The sequence below is a fragment of the Chelon labrosus genome (genome assembly GCF_963514085.1).
Source record: "Chelon labrosus genome assembly, chromosome: 15".
NCBI classification, from domain to species: domain Eukaryota; kingdom Metazoa; phylum Chordata; class Actinopteri; order Mugiliformes; family Mugilidae; genus Chelon; species Chelon labrosus.
In genome coordinates, this window is record NC_140348.1 from 27,557,498 (window position 1) to 27,579,408 (window position 21,911).

The 21,911-nt window shown below is 45.2% G+C and overlaps 1 protein-coding gene across 1 annotated transcript; it reads right to left on the reverse strand.

The window, feature by feature from the left end:
* Positions 1–3,292: 3,292 nt before the first annotated feature.
* LOC311500729 (TBC1 domain family member 12-like) lies at positions 3,293–21,798 on the reverse strand. Its single transcript, XM_084562302.1, has 13 exons — positions 20,298–21,798; positions 12,745–12,880; positions 8,849–8,973; positions 8,545–8,627; positions 8,351–8,468; positions 8,150–8,256; positions 7,313–7,396; positions 7,124–7,218; positions 6,974–7,045; positions 6,379–6,507; positions 6,019–6,128; positions 4,792–5,050; positions 3,293–3,428 (listed from the first exon to the last, which is right to left on the reverse strand). Exons 1-13 carry the CDS (start codon positions 21,482–21,484, stop codon positions 3,357–3,359), a joined length of 2,577 nt encoding a protein of 858 aa, XP_084418428.1. The 5' UTR covers positions 21,485–21,798; the 3' UTR covers positions 3,293–3,356.
* Between the last annotated feature and the right edge of the window lie 113 nt (positions 21,799–21,911).

Consider the following 21,911-nt stretch of genomic DNA (forward strand, 5'->3'; position numbering starts at 1 on the left):
ACTGACCTGATTATCATTCAACAACTACATCTCCCATGAGGCTTTGCCAGTATATCAGCGCTTTAGTTGTATTTCAGGGTCTGACTCACAGCAGCAGTTAATAAAGTTAATAAAGTTAATAAAGACAACTGGTCTTTAATCTGGTCCTCAGGCGCCATCTAGTGGTGAGAGGAGGAAACAGCACAATGATTTAAAACTTAAAAACTATTTAAATTAATTTATAATAATAGAATAATATCAGACAATCCTTCTACAAATCAGATAAAAAAAATAATAAATTAAGTAATAAATGAAGACTGTGTTCAATATGAGAGAATATGTCTCCATTAAAGAGTGGACGTTCTTCCTCCTCAATCTCTTCCTCTTCATCTTTCCCCTTATCACCTGTTTACTCTTCCTCCTCCTCCTTTCTCTTCCTGTACTTTGTCTTCCTCCTCATCTTCCTCCTCCGGTTTTTATGCTTCCTCCTCAATCTCTTCATCTTCCCCATCATGTTTTTTTTTACTCTTCCTCATCCTATTCTTCTTTTACCTCATCTTCCTGCTCCTGTTCTTCATTCTTCCTCTTCTTCTTCCTCCTCTTCTTTCTATACTTTGTCTTCCTCCTTGTCTGCCTATCCTTTTTACTCTTCCTCCTCCTACACTTCCACATCTTCCTCCTCATTTTTCTTCTTCCTCATCTTCTTCCTCTTCCTCCTTCCTCTTCCTTCTCATCTGCCTCCTCTATTTACACTTCCCCCTCCTATTCTTTTTACTTCATCTTCCTCATCCTCCTTCTACTCTTCTTCATTCCTCATTCACTCCTCATCTTCTTCCTCCTTTTTTACTCTTCCTCTTCTCATCACACTCTTCCTCACCCATCTCATTTATTCCATCCAACATGAAAAGATAAAAGACAAACATCTTAATAACTCAAACACACCCACGGCTCCGTTTGCTCAGATATTTATTTACACATTTATTTAACTAGTGGCTGTAATATGAAAAGAAAGAACTGTTTTTTTTTTTAGTTTTAGTCGTTTTGTTTTTTTACAGTTTATTTACATCACCGTTAAGGCATCATGAAAAAAACCTGTACACTGAAATAAATCTGAAACAAGAAGCTGAACGCACACGGAGTATAAAAGATGACACTTAAATAAAAAGATCACGTTAATCTACTAAATGTTTGTGGAGTGACGGGAACGTTAAACCGAGCTGCTGAGGATTCTGGGTAATATCACACTGAACCTCCAACATTATATTGCACTTTATTTATTTATTTTTAGATAAAGTAGACGACGGCATCTACAACACGTCTGGGGTCGATTTATGGCTGAAAACTAATATTTTTATTCTTGAACGTTGAATAAAATCCAAATAAATGTAAAAATAAATAGTTTTAAAACGGATTTAAGGTTGGAAAAATAATCTCAGATGTGTTTAATGGACGAGCCAGCGATTAACTGATTCCTTTAATTAGTTGAACCTGTTGATTCATTAGATTAATTAACAGCTGCTTCGTTAACACTGCTGGTTTAGTTGGTTTTATTTTGAAAAGACGCAACACTTCCTCCATTAAGAGTTTAGTTTGTTCGACTTTAAATAGAATTTAAAAAAAAAGCAAACACAGATTATAACAAAATAAAAATCAAGTTGGTTCTTTTTAACATGTTTGATCCATTTGTTTTCTATTAAGTTCATGCGTCGTCTGGTTGATGGAGACGATCAGATCCTCACCTGGAGCAGGTGTCCCAGGTGAGGATCTGCTGAGCTCCAGGTGTCCCAGGTGAGGATCTGCTGAGCTCCAGGTGGTCCAGTCCCTCGTCCTCTTGGTCTCTTTTGTGTGTCTGTGCGTAGTGTGTGTGTGTTTGTTTCAGGACTTCACATGTTTAGTGTGAATAAATCAAAGAGAAGTGTTTGGAGGCGACGCGACGAGAAGAACAAACTCTGGGTTTTACTTCTATACTTCAGTTCAACACGACGACTTCATTCACTGGTTAATTATTAAAATGAAAACTGTCAATATTTACTGTTCATTCATTAACTTCTTATTTATTTTGGCATCAGGAAATTAAATTTAATGATGAAGGAGTAGGAGGAAGAGGAGGAGAAAAGAATGAAGATGGAAGATGATTAAGAGGAGGAGGAGAAGTAGAAAGAAATGCAGGAGGAGGACAAAGAGGAGGAGGATGAGCATGAAGAGGATAAAATACAAGGAGGATGAGGAGGAACAAAAAGAGGAGCAGGTGGTGGAGGAGGAAGATGAGAAAGATGAGGAGGAGCTGGTGGAGGGAGAGAAGGAGGAGAAAAGAAGAGGAAGATGATTAAGAGGAGGAGTAGGAAGAAAGGTAGGAGGAAGAAAAGAGGAGGAGGATGTGAAGAGGAGGAGGAGGTGGAGGAGGATGAGGAGGAGAAAAGAAGGTAGGAGTAGGAGAAAGATGTTTTCAGTGAATTAAAGTTCAGACGTGCCGTTAAATGAAAGTATAGAAGATCTAAAAGTATAAAGAGACGTGTTGAACGTCTGCAGCTGATTTATTTCTGGATCTAAACTTCATTCTCAGCTCTAACTTCTAAAAGCTCAGCAGCAGCGTCGATGGATTTAGTTTGAGTGTTGACGGTGACGTAGCCGTAGCAGTGCTGCGGAGATAAAGTGCCTCGTTTATCAAACACTGGTGGAGTAAGAAGAGCTGGATCCAGAGTCAGGTCTGGATCCAGAGTCAGGTCTGGATCCTGGTTCAGGTTTGGATCCTGGTTCAGGTCTGGATCCTGGTTCAAGATAAAAACTGAAGCAGCAAAAACAAAGTGTGAAATCAAAAACCACAAAATCCTTAGCACCGACGTATTAAACGGAGGAGGAGGAGGAGGAGGAGGAAGAGGAGGAGGAGGAGGGGGCGGGCCTTGTCCTTAGTGGTGCTGTCGACTGCTTTTATATTTAATTAGTTTGTTCTCCTCCCGGCCGCCGGCGGAGGAGGAGGAGGAGGAGGAGGAGGAGTCGGCCGGCTATAAAATACTGCTGAGAGATGATTGGCTGAACCAACCGGCTCTGGTCCCGACACAGGTTTGAGGAAACTGGTTCTGCTCTGCATCAGCTTCCACTCTTCACTTCACCTTCAGGCTTCGAGCTTCACAGCTGGAGTTTAGTTTGAAGAGAGACGTAGAGGTCAGACGTAGCGTCAGACGTAGCAGTCAGACGTAGCGCCAGACGTAGAGGTCAGACGTAGCGTCAGACGTAGCGTCGGACGTAGCGTCAGACGTAGCAGTCAGACGTAGCGCCAGACGTAGCGCCAGACGTAGCAGTCAGACGTAGCAGTCAGACGTAGCGGTCAGACGTAGCGTTGGACGTAGCCGTAGCGTCACGGAGGAGTTGAGCTAGTGTTAGCTTCTCAGAGCAGGGCTGGTGTTTTTATCCGTCTCTTTACTTCCGTCCTTCATCAACGCAGAAAACACCTGAAAGAAGAAAACACAACAACGTTCACTCAGTCATCTTCATTAACAGCCTCTGATGTGTAATGTTGGCTGATTATCCTGATTAAACTGTTCAGACATTTCATTAACACTTTGGTTTATTTTGTTTTATTTTGAAAAGACGCAACACTTCCTCTGTTAAAAAGAGAAGAGTAAAAGAGGAGAGAAGAAGAAGAATGAGAGGAGTAGGAGGAAGAGGAGGATAAAAGAAGAGGAAGATGATTAAGATGAGGAAGAAAAGAGGAGGAAGAGGAAAAAAGGAAAGTAGGAGGAGAAACAGAGGAGGAGATGGTGAAGGAAGAGGAGGAGGATGAGGAGAAAGGGGGAAGAGGAGAAGGAGTAGAAAGAAAAGTAGGAGGAAAAGAGGAGGTGGTGATGGAAAATGGAGAAGGATGAAGAAAAGGAGAATAAGGAGGAAGAGGGCAAAAAAAGAAGGGGAGTAAGAGGAAGAAAAGAAGGAGGAAAAAGAGGATGATGAAGAAGAGGATGAGCAAGGAGAGGAGTAGGAGGAAGAGGAGGAGGAAGAGGAGAAAAAATAAGGAGAAGAGGAGTAAGGAGGGAGAAGGAGGAAGGAGGAAGGGGGGAAGAAAAAAGAGGACGAGATGGTGAAGGAAGAGGAGGAGGATGAAGAAAACAAGGAGGGGATGAGGAAAAGGACCAGGAAGAGGAAGAAAAATAGGAGAAAGGAAGAAGAGGAAAAGTAGCAGGAGGAAAACACAAGGAGTTGGTGGAGGAGGAGAAGAAGAGGACTAACGAGAAGGAGGAAGAGAAGAAAGGAGGAGAAAGGAGAAGGAGGAAGTGGGAAAAAAAAAGAGGAGTGGGAAGAAAACAAGGAGATGAGGAAAAGGAGGAGGAAGAACAAGAAGAGGAGTACGGAGGGAAGAGGAGGAGGAGTAGAAAGAAAAGTAGGAGGACGAAAAGAGGAGGGGGTGGTGGATGAGAAAGAAAAAGAGGAGGCGAAGGGACGAAGAGAAGAGGGAAAAAGAGGAAAAGTAGAAGAAAAGGAGGCGATGGAAAATGGAGAAGGATGAGGAAAAGGAAGATGAGGAGGAAGAGGAGAAAAAAGAAGAAGGGGAGCAAGAGGAAGAAAAGAGGGAAAAGAGGATGAAGAAGAAGATGAGCAAGGAGAGGAGTAGGAGGAAGAGGAGGAGAAAGGAAGAGGAAGGTGATTAAGACGAGGAGCATGAAGAACAGAGGAGGAAGAGGAGAGTCACCGTTACCTTCTGCATAAAACGACTCAGTTATCTAATTAATATTCTCTGATATGTGATATTGTCTCATTTTCCTAATTAAACAAGTCTAATATTTCTACTTCCTGTTTGAGGACATGTGGGAGGAGCCTAACCTGAGCCCAGCGGCGGTTCCTGCTGATCATGTGAGTGCTGGCCATGGCGTTGAAGAGCGTGTGAGACTGCAGGTCCTCTGGGAGGCGGGTGAGGAACTGGGCGATGTGGATGAAGTCCATCTGGAGCAGGACGTCCTCGTACAGACGCAGGATGCCCAGCCCCGTACGAAACAAGCTCTCCTCCCCGTCCCGGCAGAAGACGTCCCACACTCGACACGCCACGTCCAGGGGGAGGGACTTACTGTAGAGAGTGAAGATCCTGGAGAGAGAAGAAGAAGAGGACGAGAAATATTTAATGGTTTCATCTGTTTTTAATTTACCTGCTCAGATCACAGCTACAGGAAACGAGAACCCTCCCTCCCTCCCCCCAACTCCCCCTTTCCTTCCTTCCTTCCTTCCTTCCACCCTTCTTTCCTTCCTTCCTCGCTACTTTCCTTCCTTCCTTTCTTCCTCCCTCCCTTCCTTTCTTTCTTGTTTCCTTCCTTCCTCACTCCCTTCATTCCTTCCTCCCTCACTTCTTTCCTCCCTCCCTACCTTCCTTCCTTCCTCCCTTATTTCCCTCTTTCTTTCCTTCCTTCCTCTCCTCCTTCTTTCCTTTCAACCTCCCTTCTACCCATCCTTCCTTCCTTCCACCCTTCTTTCCTTCCTTCCTTCCTTCCTTCCTATCTTCTTTCCTTCTGTCATCCCTTGTTTCCCTCTTTTCTTCCTTCCTTCCTTCCTTCCTCCCTTCCTCTTTTTTTTCCTTCCTTCCTTTCTTCCTCCCTCCTTCCCTTTCTTCTTTCCTCCCTTCCTTTCTACCCCCCCTTCCTTGTTTTCTTGTTTCCTTCCTTCCTCACTCCCTTCATTCCACCCTCCCTCACTTCTTTCCTCCCTCCCTCCCTTCCTTCGTCTTTTCTTTCCCTCCTTACTTCATTCTTTCCTTCTTCAGTCTTTCCTTTCCTTCTTCCTTTATTTCCCTCTTTCCTCTCTTCTTTCCTTCCTTCCTTCCTTCCTTCCTTCTCTAAAATAACCAGCGTCATAAATCAATCAGATCTTAACATGTGAGAGTCTTTCCATCTTGTTCCAACATCTGGATCATGTCTCCAAGTCAACAAGCAGCCGTTGATGGTTCTGATCCAGCGGTAGGTAGAGATCCATTAGAGACAGCAGCTGCTACAATATTCTACTGACCACATGATGGCGCTGCTCATTTACAGAGATCAGATCTCCAGTCGTCTCATAACTCACCAGTCGATCAGGTAGAGGTCAGGGGTCAGGTTGTTGGTTTGGAAGTGGCTGAAGAGACGAGGAAGATTCTCCTCAAAGAAAATCTCAAAGGCTGCGAAATACTTCAACATCTGAAACGTTGAGAGAAGAAGACGAAGCTTTAAAAAGATGAAATGATTCACTTTTAACCACAAACATTTGTCTTTTATGGAAGCTGGGAACAAATAAAGAGAATAAATCTGAACATATGCATTTATTCTTTATTCTCCACTGATCATCTGAATCAACCATCCTCCTCTGATCCACTCGGCTCAGCTTTTAAACTCTTCTGTGTGAATCTATATTTAATTTAATAATTCAACCATCGCTGTGCTGCTTTACCAGTTCATGGTCGACTCTGAAGAAGGCCATCTGACAGGGTTTGTTGAGCAGGTTGGCGAAGGTGATGAAGGCTTCGGCCTCCTCCAGGTTGAGGATGAGCACGGCAGCGATGAAGGACATCCCCTGGACCTGAAACATTTAGTTTAAAACATTTAGAAGATAAGAATCGTTACCATTAATCTGTAATTAATCATAAATCCCACAATATTCTTTTTGTCTTAATAAAAAACTCTAATTATAACACTATGAATACATGAAACGTCTGCACGTAGAATAAGATCTTGAGTTAGTTTTCTCAGTCCGTCATTAAATTACCGTAACGATGCTAATGTTGGATTTAGAGTCATTACGGTAATTTAATGATGTAGCGACAAGTAGCAGCAGATGTGCAGTAAATATATTCATGAATACTGAACATAAAGCTGTTGAGACGTGGCTTTCTGTGGACAAATGTAGGTACAATTAAATTTAACTTTTAAGTTCAGCTAGTTAACGTTACGTCTGGAGTCGTTTCCTCCAGGTTTTTGAACCAACTACACGAGCAAAAATATTTCCGATTCGTTCTGAGAGTAAATTAGAAGAGAAGCCGACTCACGTAGCCGATGTCAGGTCTGTAACAGGTGTAAGCTCCCAGAACGCTGTGCAGGAGGTCATGATAAGGACCGCCCTGCAGAAAGAAAAGAGAAGCGTTACCTCTGGTTACCTGCTGCACCGTCGACGCTTCACCTGTCACAGGTGAGTTTACCTTCTGGAAGATGAAGAGAGACGGGAAGGTTCTGGAAATGTCCAGTTTGATGAGGTCCAGACTGGACTCTCTGTCGGCCAGAGACGCTCCTCCGTCTGAAAACACCAGAGGAAAACGAGATTTCAGTTCAGACGTTCTATTTATTTATTTATTTAAACTTTATTTAGTGTAACAGCAGCTGAGTGGTACCGCTCTCGTTGTCGTTGACCGAACTGGTCTCACTGTAACTCCTCCACTTCTCTTTGGCTCTGGACAGAAAGATCTCGTACAGCTCTGAATAAAAACACAAAAGACGACCAAGTCAGGAGAGAGGTGAGGTTTCCTAAACAAGTTAACAAATGTTCTGCTGGTAAAAGGAGCTTCACGTCAAAACAAAGTCTGACGTAAGATTCTGTTGTCTGTGGTTTAATAGTAAATATCTGTGGAGGTTTTCAGTCATTCAGGTCATAGTTTATCTAAAAAACTAATCTGAAGCAAATGCGTTTCGTCCAAGTCTTCAGTTCTAAAGAGAAGTTGGGGTTTTATTAGGAGCATCACATGTCTAGAGTGACTGGAGGTTTAGTTTTGATCCTGTTAACCATTCTTTAGGCAGAACGACTTGTGTCTTCAATGAGAGAGAGGCCTTTAGCTGCTTAGAAGTTCCCCTGGGTTCCTTTGGGACCTCTCAGACTATTATGGAGTGATCTTTGTTGGTGGACCACTCCTGTGGAGGGGAACAGTCGTCTTCAATCTGTCTGACTGTGGATTATTTGTGGGTTCCAAACTCTTTAGAGATGGTTCTGGAACCTTTTCCAGCCTGATGAGCAACAACAACTCTTTCTCTGAGCTCCTCAGAAAGCTCCTTTGTCCACAAACATGTGTTGTGAAGATCAGACTGAGACAAATCCCTGATTTATTGAAACTAAACCAGGAACTGAACCACACCTGATCTGACCTCTAAATTGACTTGTCACCTCAGTGTTATGACTGTTTTAAGTCATTTTTATGCTGAAGACATGTGTGGAGGGTGTGAGTGCTGGTTCAGACCTGGAGTGATGTTCAGCTCGTTGCCGATGGCGAGGCTCCACACTCGTCCTCTGACGCTGGGAGGAAGTCCCTGCCACCACAGCTCCCTGACCCGCCTCGTTCCCTTCCTACAAACAAACACCAGATAAACACACTGCACACATACACACACTTTGTGTCACACATCACGTCACATCACATGACAGAGCTGTGGAGACGTACACGACGTCCCAGTGAGGCAGGATCTCGTTGTTCCAGATCACCATGGCGTTGGAGATGCTGTCCTCCTGTCGGTGTCTCTCCTTCATCTGACGCTTCTTCTTCTGGGCTTCTTTCAGCTCTGACGGATCAGACCGCAGATTAGATCTATGCTCCGGGGTTAACTGTGTCTGAGACTAATCAAATCTGGATTCTACCTCTCCTCTTGGCTCCTGCCACCATCTCCTCGTACTCCAGCTTGTGCCTCTGAGTTTCCTCTGTAGACTTGGCGGGAAGGTTCCTGGAGGACAGACAAAGAACGATGAGCGAGATGGACAGTTTACTTCCTGTCAGATTACATCTCCACCACCCACACAGTCAATACTTCTCTAAAACACCTACTCTAAACCATTTGAGACTTGCCACCTCTTTCTTTCTGACACAAACTTAATAAGCTGATTCTGTCCTAAACTGGAGGTGACAAGATCAGAGCTGTTAACGTCGATATGTTTCGTGACTTACGACGGCCGGTCCTCCAGGATGAGGGCTGTGGTGGAAAGAGGCTCAAACTCCAGGTTCTTCCTCCTCCCTGCAGACAGGGGGCGCTGAGGACACGACGGTGCGTCCCAGTCGTCCACCTGCTCCTCCTGTGGACGCCAAAAACAAAGAAAGGAGCTTAAAACAGATACCCCAGCTTCTTCTTTTAACTGCTGCACCACACAGTTATCAAAATGTCCAAGACAACGGGGTGATCTTCATCTGCTGAGGAAGACTGTGGGATGAGAACGCCCAGATAAGATTCTGTCTGGGGCGGTTTAAAGATCAACAAAAACATTTCAAATTACTTTAGTTCTTCCAAATATATCAGTCTGTGAAGGTTCTTATACTTCCAGGTCATGGTTTATTATTTATTGTTGAATGTTTAATTCAAGGCTTCAGTTCTAAATGACTCTTGTGGAGTTTAGTTTTATTTGGAACATCTGAAACTCGCCCTCCACAAATAACCTGGACTAACCCTAACCCTAACCCTAACCTGGACTTCAGATCCTATCATCATCAGAGCACCATTCACTGGGGAAGGTAGGATTAAAAAAACTAATTCTTGCAATTACAGGCGAGTATTCGGTCATTAGTCGTCCACAGATTGGACAGGACATTCACGGCAGCTTTGTTATTTGGATATAGCACCGAGAACCTTCATAAACATTTACTAAGAAGAATAAACGCGACTGAAAGTTCCTTGTTTATTTTTAAACCTTTGTATCTCCGTTTTAAGTGCAGCTGCTCTGGAGTAAGACCGTTGGTGTCATTGTCTACAACCTACACACAGACTCTCTGAACAGAGCTGGTTATTCGTTAGTATCAAACCGAGAAGGAAATCTTTTTGCGAGTGGGCGACTGAATGTCAACGTGTCCGTTTCGGTCGCAGCTATGATGTTTTGTGTGTTCATTCACGGAGCAGGACAGCTGAGGGTCAACGGGACAACAGGTTTTTTATGAGCTGATTCCAGAGCGTCGCCAGCAGAGGGAGACAGAGCTCCTTCTGTGACTCTGACGCTCTGTGATGAAGTGAAAGTCAAAAAAAAAAAAAAAAACATCATGTGACTGATTGAGTGACTTCCACGTAAAGTGCTGAAAATAACTTAATTTGTTTATCACGGGTAAATAACCAGCGAGCTGATCGAATCTCACATTTAAATAAGTGCAAATGAAATGCAGAAATGCTTTGAGCTCGCCTCCGTCACACACTGAAGATAAACGCTCGTGTTCACAGCTTGTAGCTCGGTGCTTTCTCACTAAACTTTCCTCCCTGTAATCATCACAGCGGTCTGCGCAGCTTTAATTCACGGCTCACTCTAACATACCTGATTAAACATCCTCTCTCCTGGTGTCTTTCCACCAGATGTTGGAGGCCGGCTGCAGGGATTTGTTCCCTCTCAGCTGAAACTGCATGACTGATTCTGGGTGATACAGAGTTTTATTTACTTCTTCATGGAGCTGTCTTTGTACATGAAGCTATTGTGATGCTGGAAACAGGAAAGGGCCAAACCTAAAACTGCAGCCACAAAGTTGGAAGCATGCTATTGTCTCAAATATCTCGGTACTCAGCAGCAGCAGTGATTCTACGCTGGAGACTCTGAGTTTCGCTTTAAACTCAGAGTTTAACTCAGAGTTTAAAGCGAACTATAAAAACCAGCCGGCGTAGTAAAAAAAGAATCAGGTCACCGCCGTTTAAAGGTCACTTTAAGAGAAACATTTCAAGAACAAGATCATAGTTCAAGCTCAAGTTAAGATCATAGTTTTGGCCGACATCCCTCTAAGCAGATGTATTCAGAGGAAGAGTTTAAGTGCTCCTCCTCCTCCTCCTCCTCCTCCTCCTCCTCCTCCTCCTCTTTTCTTCCTCCTCCACAGATTTGTGTCTGACGTGTCAACCAACTTAAGCCAAACCACATCTGGACGGCTCCTTTTCCCGGTGAATCATCTGACTCTGGCAGCCTCCATGAGAGCAGGGCCAGCGCGAAGGCCGGCGGCTGTCAGACGGTTTGTTGTTAGCGGCGTTAGCGGCATTAGCGGCGTTAGCAGCGTTAGCTTTCAGATCGGTCAGAGGTCACACCAGGAGCAAACCAGGGAGCTTTGGCATCCTGCTACAGCAAGATGGAGGACTGTGCAGGGGGGGGGGGGGGTTCCATTATGAGGGTAAAAACCAGTTAAGACTTGGTTATGGTTAAGGGACGGACCTAGAGGACGCTTTATGTCAATGGATCTGTCCTCACAAAGACAGAAAGACGTGTCTGTGTGTCGGACACCACCTGCTCTGGACGGCAGGATGCGCGTCATCGCTGGCTGAGCCCAGACGAAGCAGCACACAGCGGGGACAGAGGGGAGGATTGTGTGTGGGAGTGGGGTGGAAGGGGGTGTAATCATCATCTGCCTCCTCAGCTGCAGGCTCTGTGTGGAGGTTGCTTAGCGACCACGTACTCACACAGTAAATCCATTTTAACTCCGTGTCTCCGTGTGAACAGATGCAGGCTAACGCCGTTAGCTTCTGGAGCCAGAAACACACACACACACACACACATCGCCTCACAGGAGTCCACACACACCTCCACACTGCAGCATCTTCCTGTCCAGTTCATTAGGTACACTACTGAAGTCATTCTGATCTGAATAACATTGAGCCGATGTTTAAACTGCGTCAGATAGAAAATGATTGAACTGGACTGATTTGAAGAGGTCTCGTCTCTCGTCCGGAGGAACCCCCAGGTGTTCCCAGGCCAGATGAGAGATATAATCCCTCCATCGTGTCCTGGGTCGGCCCCGAGGTCTCCTACCGGTGGGACATGCCTGAAACACCTCTCCCGGGAGGCGTCCGGGTAGCTTCCATAACCGAGGATCAGACGCCAAGGCCCCCACTTTGGTCTGCTGCCCGATCCACAAAGCACCGGACCCTTCATAATCCTCCTGCGGGTGGTGGGCCTACAGGGAGGCGAGCCCATGTCTCCCGTTCGGGCTGGGCCCAACCGGGAGACATGGGCGAAGGCCCGGCCACCAGGCGCTCACCCACGAGCCCCAGTCCCAGGCCTGGCTCCAGGGTGGTGCCCCAGTAACCCTGATTTGAGGAGGTGATACATGTTTTGGAACAAGCTTCAATGTTTCTACAAACCACAACAGGTCAACGTCTCTGTGTTATTATAAACTAAAGCTGAACGTCATGGAGACCAGATTTAGAGCAGGACTGGTCTCCATGAGTATAAATACACTCTAAACCTGTTCTTAGGTACAAACCTGCATTATTAACATTATTGTTTGAACTCTTAATCATCAATAAAATGCTATCTCACACAAAGACGCCCAACTTAAAGTTATATAAGCTACAAAACACAATACATGAAACCTTGTGACAGGAGAAGCTGGGAGACGAGAATATCTGAAGTTTCATCAATCAGAGATAAATCAGGTTAAATGTCGCTGATCTAATCTGGTTAATGTTAAAGAAACCTCCTCCCAGATGCGGCAGACGATGTTCCTCTCAGCTCAGAATTAAAAGTACAGCCTTTAAATCAATGTCTTTTACAACTGACACCAAAGCAGACTCTAAAACATCTAATTTCTCAGACGGCGGCTATTTTCAAAGCCACAGTGCTCAGATGACGTGTACCGTCTTCACCACATGAAGCCCCAAATAATCTGACTGGCCTGACAGGAGCATAATCAGTTCACAACAAGAGAGACTAACTTTCTTCATCTAAAATGTTTCAGGGGCGGAGCAACATCGGGCGGCTTTCACAGCTACTGACTGACAGGAAATGACGGCAAACACAAACGTACAAACTTCTGCATCTAAAATCAGCTTCTGTACGTTTTCATGAAGAAGTGAAATGTTTCAGTGAAGATATGAATCTGTTTAAAGCGCCGACCTGCTGCGTGGCCAACGTGGAGGCGAGCTCTTTGCTTGGATCTTCCTCTCTGGGCGCCGTCTTGCCAAACAGTCGCCACCCTGTTGCATTGTGGGACGTCGCCCTGGGCTCTTTGGATTTCCTAGAAAACAGGCTCCTGGAAGGAAGACAGAGAGACAGAGAGACAGATCGTTGTTACTAACAATTATCAGCTCCAGTACTGGATGAAATGTACAAGTAGAAACATGACAGCAGCATGAGACTTGAACCTCGTTCTAGAAATTTAATTCTGGCGTCAACAATAATGATCGCTGTGGGAAAATCCCTCCACAAACAAATATTCTAATTGTAAGTTATCAAATATTCATGTTCCTCATACCAGGATGGTTTGACCCAACCTGGCCAATGGGCATCACCTGTCAATCATTGCTGCCTTGAGAACTAAAACAATAGAGTTGTGGTTAAGACGTAGCAACAATGCTAATGAGAACATGGAAGCACAAGTACCAAAGAAGGAGAAGCCAGAGCCGGCAATATTACGGCAACATTCAGAGGAATATGTTTTGATGGGATTTACGTCTTTGAGTTGCAGCCCACCCATGACATTGTGTTTTCTTTGCAGTGAGAAATTAGCCAACAGCAGCATGAAGACAGGACATCTTTAGTTCCCATCTCAGGACAAAACATACACGTCATGTCAGTAAGCCATCTGAGGTTTTTTTTTTTTTTTGGTTTTTTTTTTTAAAGAGGAAACTTTCAGAATTCAGGTCATCTCAAGACACGATGCGGAAAGCCTCCACGGCATCAGCCAAAGCCCTGGAAGCCTCTTACGCAGCGTCTCTGCTCATAGCTAAAGCCAAGAAACCTTTCACCATATGTGAAGATATGCTCCCTCCCTCTGCTGTGGCGCTAGCAGAGAAATTACAGACTCAGAGTTGATAAAATGCCAACGGATACTGTCAAGAAAGTTGTGGAAAAACTTAATCAGACACTGATGCTACAGAGCTGTGTTGTACATGTTGTTTTCTCAACCAAAAATGCTTTTCTCTGGTTGGTTGGTTGGTTGGTTGGGTAGGTAGGATCAGTCTGTATACAACTAAGTTTAGGTCAACTTTAAACAACTGCGCAAGTGATGATGTGCAACAGCAACATATTTAAAGCTCCTCTGCAGCTTGTTCAAAAAATAAGCATTATCTGATCATGTTTCACTCTAGTAACTGATTTCTCTAAATGTCTGCTTCTTGTGCTCAGTCAAACACAGAAGGACTAAACTGACGTCGGACTCAGAGGAACATTTCAGTTCCTCAAACGGCGACGAACGCTGTGAACTCATCCCGATCGTGCAGCTTGCAGCAGCACTTTCTGAAAGTGATGCCGGAGGTGGAAAAAAAAAACAAAAAAAAACATATAAATAAAAACTGCCAGATCAACAGTTTTACGCTGGTTTCTTTGGAAGAGTTTGCGGGAAAGACAAAGAGGAATCGTGAAAAGGAAGTGGGGGCGCGAAGGAGAACCAACACGACGCTGAGCCCTGAGCAGACGGCCAAGCAAATATTATTCCTCCCTCTCAGCAGGATCAAGTTTCTTCACTCTGAAGCGTGTCGGAAACAAGAACTCACTTAGAAACGTCAGAACCCAGTCGTCTCAAGCCACGTTCAGACCTTACAGTAACGGATGTTGATAAATAAATAAGAAAGAGACTGTTATCATCTGACCAAGTCATGTCACAGCTGTTCATAGTTCTGATCCAGCAACGGTTTGATGAATCCAAAGAGTCTGTCACGTAAAATCAACCTTTCTGTTCAAGATCAAGAATAAAAGAGTACAGCAAAACAAACAAAACTTGACGTATTTGACTAAATAATTCAGCAGCTGCTTGAACTAGAACTGAAAGTAATCACACACACATGCTGAAGTGTCTCACAGCTGCTTTGGTCTTGTCTGATAACAGGAACTGAACAGAGTTGGCTTTTGTTCGCTTGAATCATTGTTTTCTGATCTTTTACAAAGATGTTTTGATCTTCTGAAACTACTTGACTATTACAACCAACAATAAAAAGGTTTATATCCTAAAACTGAACGTAAACCAGACGCCTGTGATGTGGAAAGCTCGCAAACTGCATGTTCGTCTCCTTATCTTGTCGAGCAACAAGTGAAAGAACAGACCAGAAATAGAAAAGAGGAAGCTTCTTCTCTGCACATTTAGGTTTAGTTTGTTCTGGCGTAATCGTGGGTTGCCTGCAGATCACAGTCAGTACGAGCTTCTTCAAAAGCTTTCAGAAAGAAAACAAAGGAGAATATGGTCACAAGCAACAGGTTAGGTTGTCACAATTCATCCTCCTGCATGTGAAGACGTTCTGCTTTGTGTCGTCTACATCAGAGGCATCCTCGTTCTGCCAACATCACACCTGTAGCTGCGTATTCAGCCGACGCCAGAGCGCTTTAAACCCGATCACGGCTGCAGAAATCCTCCACGTGGATAACTGCTCTAGGCCGAAGCAGCGCTGCAGTCGGTCTGGGTGAAGTAGCATTCCTGGTGGTGTTTGTTATGTGTGGATGTGACCCTCCGTGACCCGCCCCCTCAGCGCCGTGAAACCAAACAGCCAGCGTGGAGTTTTTCCAGCGGCATTCCTCTCCGTCTGCCTGGATTTCCTCTGAGACGCGGTGACATTGGAGCCAGCTGCCGAGGCCTGGCTGGCGCAGACGGAGACTTAGCAAACAGAAACGCTCCTACACCTGCCGCTCAGACTAGGTATCTACGCTGCTCAATTCTACTTTCTTCTCTTTAATAATCCAGTAAATAAACAACATTCGGCGCCGTTTTTTCATTTATAAAGAACCAGGAGCTGACGCCGTCTTCTCAAACCGTGAGACAAATTATCAGAGGAAACCGTTAAATGACGACTCAGATTTATCTCCAGGGTTTATTGTGCCCCCGTCGGCGGTGACTGACGTCTCGTCTTCGCCCCATTCAGTCGGCAGAGACACGATTACCGCGCAGATTAAAATTAAAGACACATGTCCACTCACAGCTGGGAGCGTTTTCTGTCTCTGGCACGGGAAGACGAACAACATCATTAACGTAGCTCAGGACCACATTAAAGACACCAGACCCACCTCCGCCATCTGGAGACGTGTCACGACACACAAACGCTGATCTTACACTCGCTTGCCAGTTCATTAGGTACACTACAGAACGCTTTCTGACGTAACAGGCCTTCATCAAACGACCATATCGATCACTTTCTGATTAGCCACTTCACTCATGAGCCATGTAGCTTTAAACATCATGACGACTAGTCACTGATCACGCGACAATAACAACAGGGACGCCTCCTAGAAGACAGGTGAGGAGCCCAGTGGGTCATTGGTTCATCAAGTGTGTGGAAATACTTCACTAAAGATGAAGCCCATACTACCGTGACATGTCAGTCCTGAAATACAACTAAGGTACTACTGCAAACAAGACATGCTAATGCTAACGCTAGCAGAGGAACGGTCCAAATCCTCTGGACAGCAGTCAGTTAACAACTTCACCAAACGTCCTGTGGTAACAGAGAGAAGGAGGCTGCACATCAACTATTTGATAAAGTTATTAGACCTTTAGCTGCAGGACACGCAGAAGGCTTTATCCCAGCTACATAATATGGTCTAACAACACGCTGTGAAGTTCTATTAAACACTATTGATTGTGCTGATTTTTACAGGTTATATATATCTCTATACTCACTGTATTGATAAGCTCATGTGTTCACGTTGTGTGCTATTAGCTGACGTTGCTGCCGCGGCTGTAGAGCGTGTTTTTTTGTCCTTGATGTCAGTGAATGCACCACGTTGGTGATGGCGTTACAATAAGTATTCAGGTCAAGAATATAGATTTCATTACGTTCTACTGTGTTTTTATGTGTGGTGGCTAGTCGACGTCGTCACGACTTTCACCACACATCAGTAGGGATGAGCGATATGGACTAAAAATTTTATCCCGATAATTTCTGGTATTTATCACGGTAACGATAAAAATGACGATAAATCTTTTTGACTATAATGCATCGGCAGGTTTTATCTGAGTTGTTGTTTTTTTACCGGACTCTTTGGATGAAGTCGACGCTTGTGTTTGAGGTGGTGGAACCTAATTAGCGGTGTTACTGTCCTTTTTATGCTCTATTTGTTTGCAAACCTTGCATGTTGTAATTTGCTGCTCCGCATCAGACTTTTTAACCCCTTCATGCATAGTGTCGCGAATTCACGACGCACTGTTTCCGTTCAGACTGCAGCCGAAATAACGCATGTAATACTCCAATGTCGGTTTGTGCACATTCAAAAAATTCCTAGGAACCTTTTGCAAGCACCAGTTTCTCGTAGGACCGGCCGGAGTGGTAAGCAAAAATATTTAATTTCTTTATATAATTGAAAAATCAATTCAGGCGTTAAGGGGTTAAAACCAAACCAGATAATGGAGGCGGAGCCTTCCACCATTGTCAATTTGTAAATATTCCGTACGTGTTGGGCTGTGAGTGTGTCGCACACATATATACGTCATATATGGGAATTTACCGTTTTTATCGCGGGATGACATATTCTTACTGTAGGGAACGTTTTTGACGATATATCGTAAACGATGAAATATCGCACATCCCTACATATTAGTCACCTTCAAAAAATCCAAAGTTAATCAGCCACTAAATAAAAGACTTAACTTTCCATATCAGAGCAGAGCCACGTCTCTACTCTTAGATTAATTACCTCTGGCTGACTGATGTGTAAACCTTAATCTGAGGTTTGAACAAATGGCCTCCAGGCTGCTGCCATCGCTGCTCCTCACCAAACCTGCTCGCCTCTGAGTTCTGCTCCGTGGTGTCAAACTGAGAACTGGGTTGATTCTTCACAAATCAAACAAAATGCATTTATTATATTATTAGTTTCTGTCTTTCCTCCATTTATTTACTATTTTCTCTTGTGTTGTTTTAGGATAGTCCACTGTAAGACTGATCAAATTGTGTTTAAGTCGCCATTCTACTCTATTTCTGTACTTATGTGTTTGTTCAGACTCGATGTTCTGTCGATTGCGACATTCCTCAAATGTCAGCTTTTCAGGAACCGAGTAATCTTCTTCCCGCTCGACAGTCGGACGCGTGCTGCGTCACAGCAGCTAAACGACGCGATGAATCGGCCTCAGAGACGAGAGAGGAAGCGGCGAATGTGGGCCGAGCCCCGAGGAGAGAGGCCGAGTTCTCTGCTGTATCACACACACATGATTAACACTCGGGCTATTACACAGCTATAGGCATCAGACTGTAGGTCGTCTGGCTGACATCCTCTTTAATGCCACGTATATTAATATGGAGTTATTCCCCCAGCGTTCCTCTCCAGCTGGAAAATGTAATCAGAAACCAGGAAATAAGAATATTTCCTGAAAGGATGAAGTATTTCTGATTATTCCCAACTTTGGTTTCTATTTTCAAACAAAGAAACCTGATTTTATGAGCGTGAATCTTTAATTTTCCAAATATATATGTGCTTTCTACCGTTTGTTTTGCTGCATTTATTCACATTTATTCGTAAAAGATCTTATTGCATTTCCTGCATCCTCTCGTTTTGTGGCAATAAGACAAAACTCTGGAACTAGTTTTGTTAAAATCTCTTTTTAACGTAAATAAAAATGTTTTAAAACCAATATATTTCTAAATGAATTGATAGTGAATTGAACCGTAGTGATATCCAGTCCTAATAATGTCTGTTTACAAACGTTTTATTCTGGTGAAATGATCCGATAGTTTTGCCTCTGCAGCTCTAAATGAAACCCGTGACAAGGAGTTGTAAGCAAACACAACTTTAGAACCATATTTCCAGTTCTTTGTGATTCTAGATATGATGTCAGGGTTCTATTTCTTGCATCAGATTTAGTGGAGGTGTAGCTGAAAGGTTTGAGAACAGGTTCAGGAACATTAGTGTCAGTTAACTCGTTGTTATGAAGGTTAATTACTGGTCAACTATCACTCAGACGGTGGAAACTGATGCCAGTGTTGCTCAGTCTGGTCTCAACAGTTACAGATGTTATTCAGTAGAATATTGTAGCAGCTGCTGTCTCTAATGGATCTCTACCTACCGCTGGATCAGAACCATCAACAGCTGCTGGTTGACTTGGAGACATGATCCAGATGTTGGAACAAGATGGAAAGACTCTCACATGTTAAGATCTGATTTATTTATGAGACAAAGACTCAGATTAGACCTGAACCCTGGAAGCTTCATCTTCAGAGGAACCAGGTCACTGATGAGGGAAGGAAGGAAGGAAGGAAGGAGGGAATGAAGGGAGGTAAAGATGTAAGGATGGAGGGAAGGAGGTAAGAAAGGAAACAATGAAGGAAGGAGGAAACGTTGAAATAAGGGAAGAGAGGAAGGAAGAAAGAAAAAAGAAAGAAAGAAGGATGGATGGAATGAAGGAGGGAAGGAAACAAAGACGGAAGAAGGTAAGAAAGGAAACCAGGAAGGATGAAAGGAAGGAATGAAGAGAGGAGGAAGGAAGGAAAGAAAGAAGGGAAGTAAAGATGGAAGGACAGGGGGAACTATAGGGAGGGAAGGAGGTGGGAAAGGAAACAAGGAAGGAAGGAGGAAAAGTTGGAATGAGGGAAGGAAGGAATGAAGGAAGGAAGGAATGAAGGAATGAAGGAAGGAATCTTCCCTCCTCAGAGTAATGTCTCTCCTGAGTTGATTCTAGTTCAGATTAGTTTCTAGTTTAGTTTGGTTCCCAGACTCTTTTAAAAGTCTCTCAGTACTAATGAACAGACATCACTGATTCATGTGATCATTTCTACTAGTGGTTGAATGAATGAGTTAAACTCCTCTTCCTCAGATCAGCCCTGTTGAGTAGGTGGTCTTTAATGTGACCCAGGACTCATTGTGTGTTCACACTACCAAAGGAAGGAGGTCACATGTGTCCCAGACCACCTCCACATGTGGACTGACACCAGATCAGTGTTCACACCTGGACACCAGAGACCAGATGTTAACACAAGGTCTGAACGGGACCCAGAGATGTCTCCATGGGCCCTAAACTGTAAAGCTTATCTTATTATCAATTTAAATTCCAAATAAAATCTGTTGCTGAATGACATCCAGACCAAAGGGAGGTAGAAAATTAAGAAACTACAGAAACTGCTCAAAGGGGCCGTTAGATTCTTACAATCATTTGACCATCTATCATTGTGTCCTGAGCTGTAGAGAGACGTGTCCTGAGTCGACCTTCAGAAAGTATTGATTTCTGATTCTGTGTTAATGCTGAAACAACACAAGCAGGAAGGATGATCCACGGTGGCAGCGACTGGGAGGAGAAAGTAATTGATTTAAAGGCCTATTTTCAGTTTAGCATTGATAGAAAATAAATCATCTGTGTGCTGGCTGCGCATTAAACCGTTTAATTTGTCGCTGTGTTGTTTGAATATGATGAAAACGTGACGTCTTGCAGCTCTCGTGTGGTTTAGTTGGTGGCGCTTTGGTTTCCGGGGCTTTGTGGTGTTTTCCCCACATCACTACTCTGAGTGTTCACGGGGGGGGGGGGGACCACCTCACTTTACCTGGTGAAGAAATCAGCGATGCCGAACCTCTTTGGCATCAGCTTGGGGTCCGAGCCGTCGCTGAGCTCGGGCATTTTGTCCGGGGCGCTCTGCCTGCGACCCCCCTCCAAGACGCTCCTGAAGTCCTCGTCGTAGACCCCCTCGTCTCCAAAATAAAAGCCTCCGTCCTCGTCGGGGGACAACGGGGTGGCGTCGCAGCTGAGGGACACGGTGAAGTTGGGGTTAGTCCTCAGACTCTGAGGCCTGACGGGTAAACTGAGGTCACTGAAACCCTCCTCATCCTCCTCCTCCTCCTCCTCTTCTTCTCTGGTGTTGTTGGGTTCAGACACTGGGCTCTCACTGTTCAGATTGGAGAGCGTTGAAGGGCAGGGTGAGGGAAGTTTGGCACTTGATCCAGGGGTGGGGGAGTCCTCGGAGGGGTCTGGGGCTAGTGCATCCTCCCCAGGGCACTGAGAGGCCAGCTGGTCGCAATAACCAGACCTGACCCCCTTCTCTTCTTGCCCCAAGTCCACATGAAAGTCAGAGCTGTTTTCCTGGGAACAGTCAGGAAAGTCACATGTTCCTCTGGCGGTGGTCACGATATGCAGACCCCCGTTGGCTAGACAGAGTTTCTGATCCAGCTGATACGGCCTGTCAACACCCCCGTTGGGCATGTTCCCCTGCTGCTGCTTCCTCCCCCCCGGGCATGTCAGCCCCACACAGCCGCCGCCGCCCGTTAACTCCTCTCCAGGGGTAAATCCATGGGTTTCCCCCTCGCTCTCCGCTGAAACCCGAGCCCCGAGCCCAGCTGGACAGGAAGCTGCCTCCTCCGGCTCCTCCGGCTCCTCCGGACCGAGCGGCTCCGTGAAGCCGTTCAGGCCGCCGTGGTCGCCTCGAATCCCCGACACCCCACAGCTGTCAATCAGCTGCCCGGGGAGGTAGCTCCTCTCCGCCGCCGCCACCAAATCCAACATGATCTCCTTGCTGAGTGCGTCCGGTTGAACGGGGGCATCTGTGTTTACATTCCTGCCGTTACCGGTCACGTAAACACGACCCTTCCCGGCTTCCTGACCCCCGCTGACACCGGCTAGCACCGCTACGCTCCGGTCCTTGAGAGCGCTGCTCCCTCCTCTCCCTCCTAATTCCTCCTCTGCTTCTTCGTTCTCGTTCACGTCGACGGCAAACGACCCCCCGTTCTCCTTTTCCATGACCTCTCAGTCCGCCAAGCGAGCCTCGGCCCCGGGCGTAAATTCCTGCGACGTCGGCCGAGCTCCGCAGCGGCGGCTTCTGTTGTTCTCAGAGGAAGGGGCTACCATTTTTAGCCGGGGATACTCTTCCACGTTACCGGACACACAGCGGGTGCAACATATTAACTTCTGGTCTGTAAAATAAAAACGTAAAAATAAACATATATATATTTGTTTTAGGTTGACGTCTCCGACCGGTGGAAGATTATTTAAATCCCTCAACGCTCAGCTGGCTGCAGCAGCGGCATTCCGGCCACAGTCCAGCGCCATCTTGAAAATACCCCAACAATGACGTCACCCCCCTCCCCAGCCCACTCGCTGGTGTTTTGATTCGCTGGGAGGTTAACAGCGACGCCCACCGGCCAGTCCGCGTAACTGCACCCGGAAG